Source organism: Otolemur garnettii, unplaced genomic scaffold (genome assembly GCF_000181295.1).
Source record: "Otolemur garnettii isolate 467f Iridium unplaced genomic scaffold, OtoGar3 scaffold00005, whole genome shotgun sequence".
Classification (NCBI taxonomy): Eukaryota; Metazoa; Chordata; class Mammalia; order Primates; family Galagidae; genus Otolemur; species Otolemur garnettii.
Genome location: NW_003852400.1, coordinates 1,044,535 through 1,047,289, shown reverse-complemented (window position 1 = coordinate 1,047,289; position 2,755 = coordinate 1,044,535). Strand labels below are relative to the sequence as shown.

At 43.6% G+C, this 2,755-nt stretch overlaps 1 protein-coding gene across 1 annotated transcript in view; it reads left to right on the top strand.

The window, feature by feature from the left end:
• The first annotated feature begins 452 nt into the window (after nt 1-452).
• DLD (dihydrolipoamide dehydrogenase) overlaps nt 453-2,755 on the top strand; it is a 30,429-nt gene continuing 28,126 nt past the window's right edge. Inside the window, 2 exon segments of the mRNA XM_012812075.2 lie at nt 453-506; nt 2,100-2,178. Coding sequence (XP_012667529.1) covers nt 468-506; nt 2,100-2,178 — 118 coding nt within the window. The 5' untranslated portion in view covers nt 453-467.

Genomic DNA, 2,755 nt, shown 5'->3' with positions numbered 1-2,755 from the left:
TTTGTTCTACCAGGGAGTTATGCTTCCTATTTAAGGAAATAGAAAATAGTTTGTTTTCTACATATTGCCAGTTATCTTACTCGCTTAGAGCAGGATGTCCTATTCCTTACAGGGCATTTAATATGAGGGGAGAGATTTTAAAGCAGTAAAGTTCAAAGACTTTATTTGTTTATTTCGTCGTGCAAGAATAAGATTACATCTCAGCGCCGGATATTTTGACAGCAAGCGCTAAAACGTTCCAGCCACCTCCCTCAACCCACTACCGCAAAGCACTACGCCCCTTACGACAGCGTACGACGCCTAGTCGGGACGTTTCTTCCAGTGGGACCGCCCGGGCCAATCGCGCTGCTCCCAGGAGATGACGTAAATTGGGCTTGTGCATGCGCAGGGCGGGGAGACCTTGGCGAAGTGGCGGAGAAGCTTAGCGGAGGTGAAAGCGTTGGCGGAAAGAAAATTGAAGGGGCAAAATGCAGAGCTGGAGTCGTGTGTACTGCTCCTTGGCCAAGGTGAGGCCCGAGTGTGAGTGGGTGGGGTCGTGCTGAGCTAGAGGCACTGAGGGGCCCGCTCAGTGAGTTCGGGACGCGGCCTAACTCTGGGTGGAGTGGGAGAGGCCGGGGGTCTGTCTTGGGCTACCACTAGCTCCTCCTCTGCGCCGGCTCAGCCCGGACCTCGCCTGGGAAGTAACGGCTAGTTCTCCGGTAGTAGCCGGCAAACAGTGGGCGTGGGCCCAGGCCGTGCAGAGTGCTCGCCAGGTGTGTGACGCCCGGCAGCCACGCACACCGCACCTTCACACCTGGCCGGAAGAGCGTCCTGGTCGCACAGGCCTCTACCTTGGTGGAGGAAATGTGAGCCACTCAGCTTTGTCCCATACGGTCTGGTTCTTCATAACTTTTCCCTTCTCTTAATCCTGATCCCTTCCTCTCAATGGCCTAATTTTCTACAGTGGGCAGGTAACCTTGGGGACACTTCTTGAATGACAATCCCAACGGATAGCTCTGGGAATTCCCCGACGGCGTAATCAGTGTTTGAAGCCATAACTTAGTGTCCATAACTCTCAGGTCCTCCGGCAACTTACATTTTTAATAGCAGCGGTTGTCGTAAAGACAGCTTTCCCTTTATATCCACCTACTAGATATATATGTGGGACTGTGGCTGGTTATGATATTGGTGAAGACCTTAAAGATAATACAGTGATCAACCCCCTTTGTTTCAAAGATGAGAAGCCTGTGTTCCCAAAGGGTAATGTTACATGCTAGAAGTTCTTGCTTTTAGGCAGAGGAAGAGGTGGGACTAAAGGACTGACAGTCTGCTTCTCTTTGCTCTGTTGTCCTGCTCTCAGGCGAAAGAGTTGCTTTGAAATAAAGAACGTTACTACATCAGTGTAGGTTTTGTCACTGCCTCCTGTTCGCCTGTCTGGGTAGGAGCAGGAGATAGCTTGCTTTGTTTCCTTGTGCCTCACTGTTCTTAAGAAATGGTAACCATCATTCTGTAGCTATAGAGATGATGGTGAAATTTGTAAAAAGTGTTGTAGCTCCAGAATATTTGTACCCTTATTTAGTGCATTTTCCTAAGCTAGCTTGTCTTGTTTTCTGTTTCTAGTTGATGACTTAGGAGCATCTTTCTACATAAATATGTACTATATATACATAGTAGTAGATTAGAGTTGGAACACAATAATTACAAGAAAAAAGATTATCATACTATAGCTTATTCACGTACTTAAATTAGAACTTACAGAACTTTAATTATGACATTAAAATGATCCCTGGCTCTAAAAAGTAGCTGTGCCTTCTGAAAATTTAATAAACCTTAATATCATTGAATAAATTTTTAAGTTAGGTTAAATATGAGATGGTTTGTTGAATTTCCATGATAAAAAGATGGGTACAGCTAGCTGAGACTGAAAAATTAAAAAATTTAAATGACCGTTACTGTCAAAAAGAAGAAAAATTGACATGTGATCTCTGTGGCTATGGAAGATACATTAATAATCAGTACTTTATAAATTTGCTCTTAATTATTATGTTTTCATCAACCTCCAGCAGTTCTGTGTTTTGAATTCATCTTATATAATAGGAGCATTTTCTTTTTCTTTCTAGAGGGGCCATTTCAATCGAATATCTCATAGCCTACAGGGACTTTCTGCAGTGCCTCTGAGAACTTATGCAGATCAGTCAAGTAAGTACTTAGTAAAACAGTTTTTAGCTCATTAGCTGACAGCCTTCAGTTTCAACATAAAATGAAATTAGAATAATTTATGATAATTTTAGAATTCATTTGTTCATGTATTTAATCATTTAAGTGTTATTGACCATCTTAATGTGTTGCAGGCAGTGAACAAGGCAAAGCCCTGCTCTCGTGAAACTTACAGTCTGGTGAAATAAGACAAACAATAAATGTTTTGGGAAGTAATGGAAAATTAGAGCAGGTAACGGAGAGGAAGAAAGGCAGTTTTAGATAGGGTGTCTGGAAAGCCCTTTGTGAGGAGATGGTATCTGAGGAGGGGCCCTAGTGAAGTGGGGGAGCAAGAAAATTACTTTAGGCCCAGGGAAATAACAATGAAGAGTCTGAGGTGGAAGTTAGCTTGTGAAGTTTAAGGCGTAGCAAGAAGGCTGGTTTGGCTGGAGCAGAGACCCATAGAATGTAAAATCAGAGAGGTAGGTGGGATAGATTTTGAAGTACTTTATAAGCCAGGCCACTTGGATTTTACTCTGAGTGCATTGGGAAACCATTGAGGGGTTTTGAGCAGGGCAGC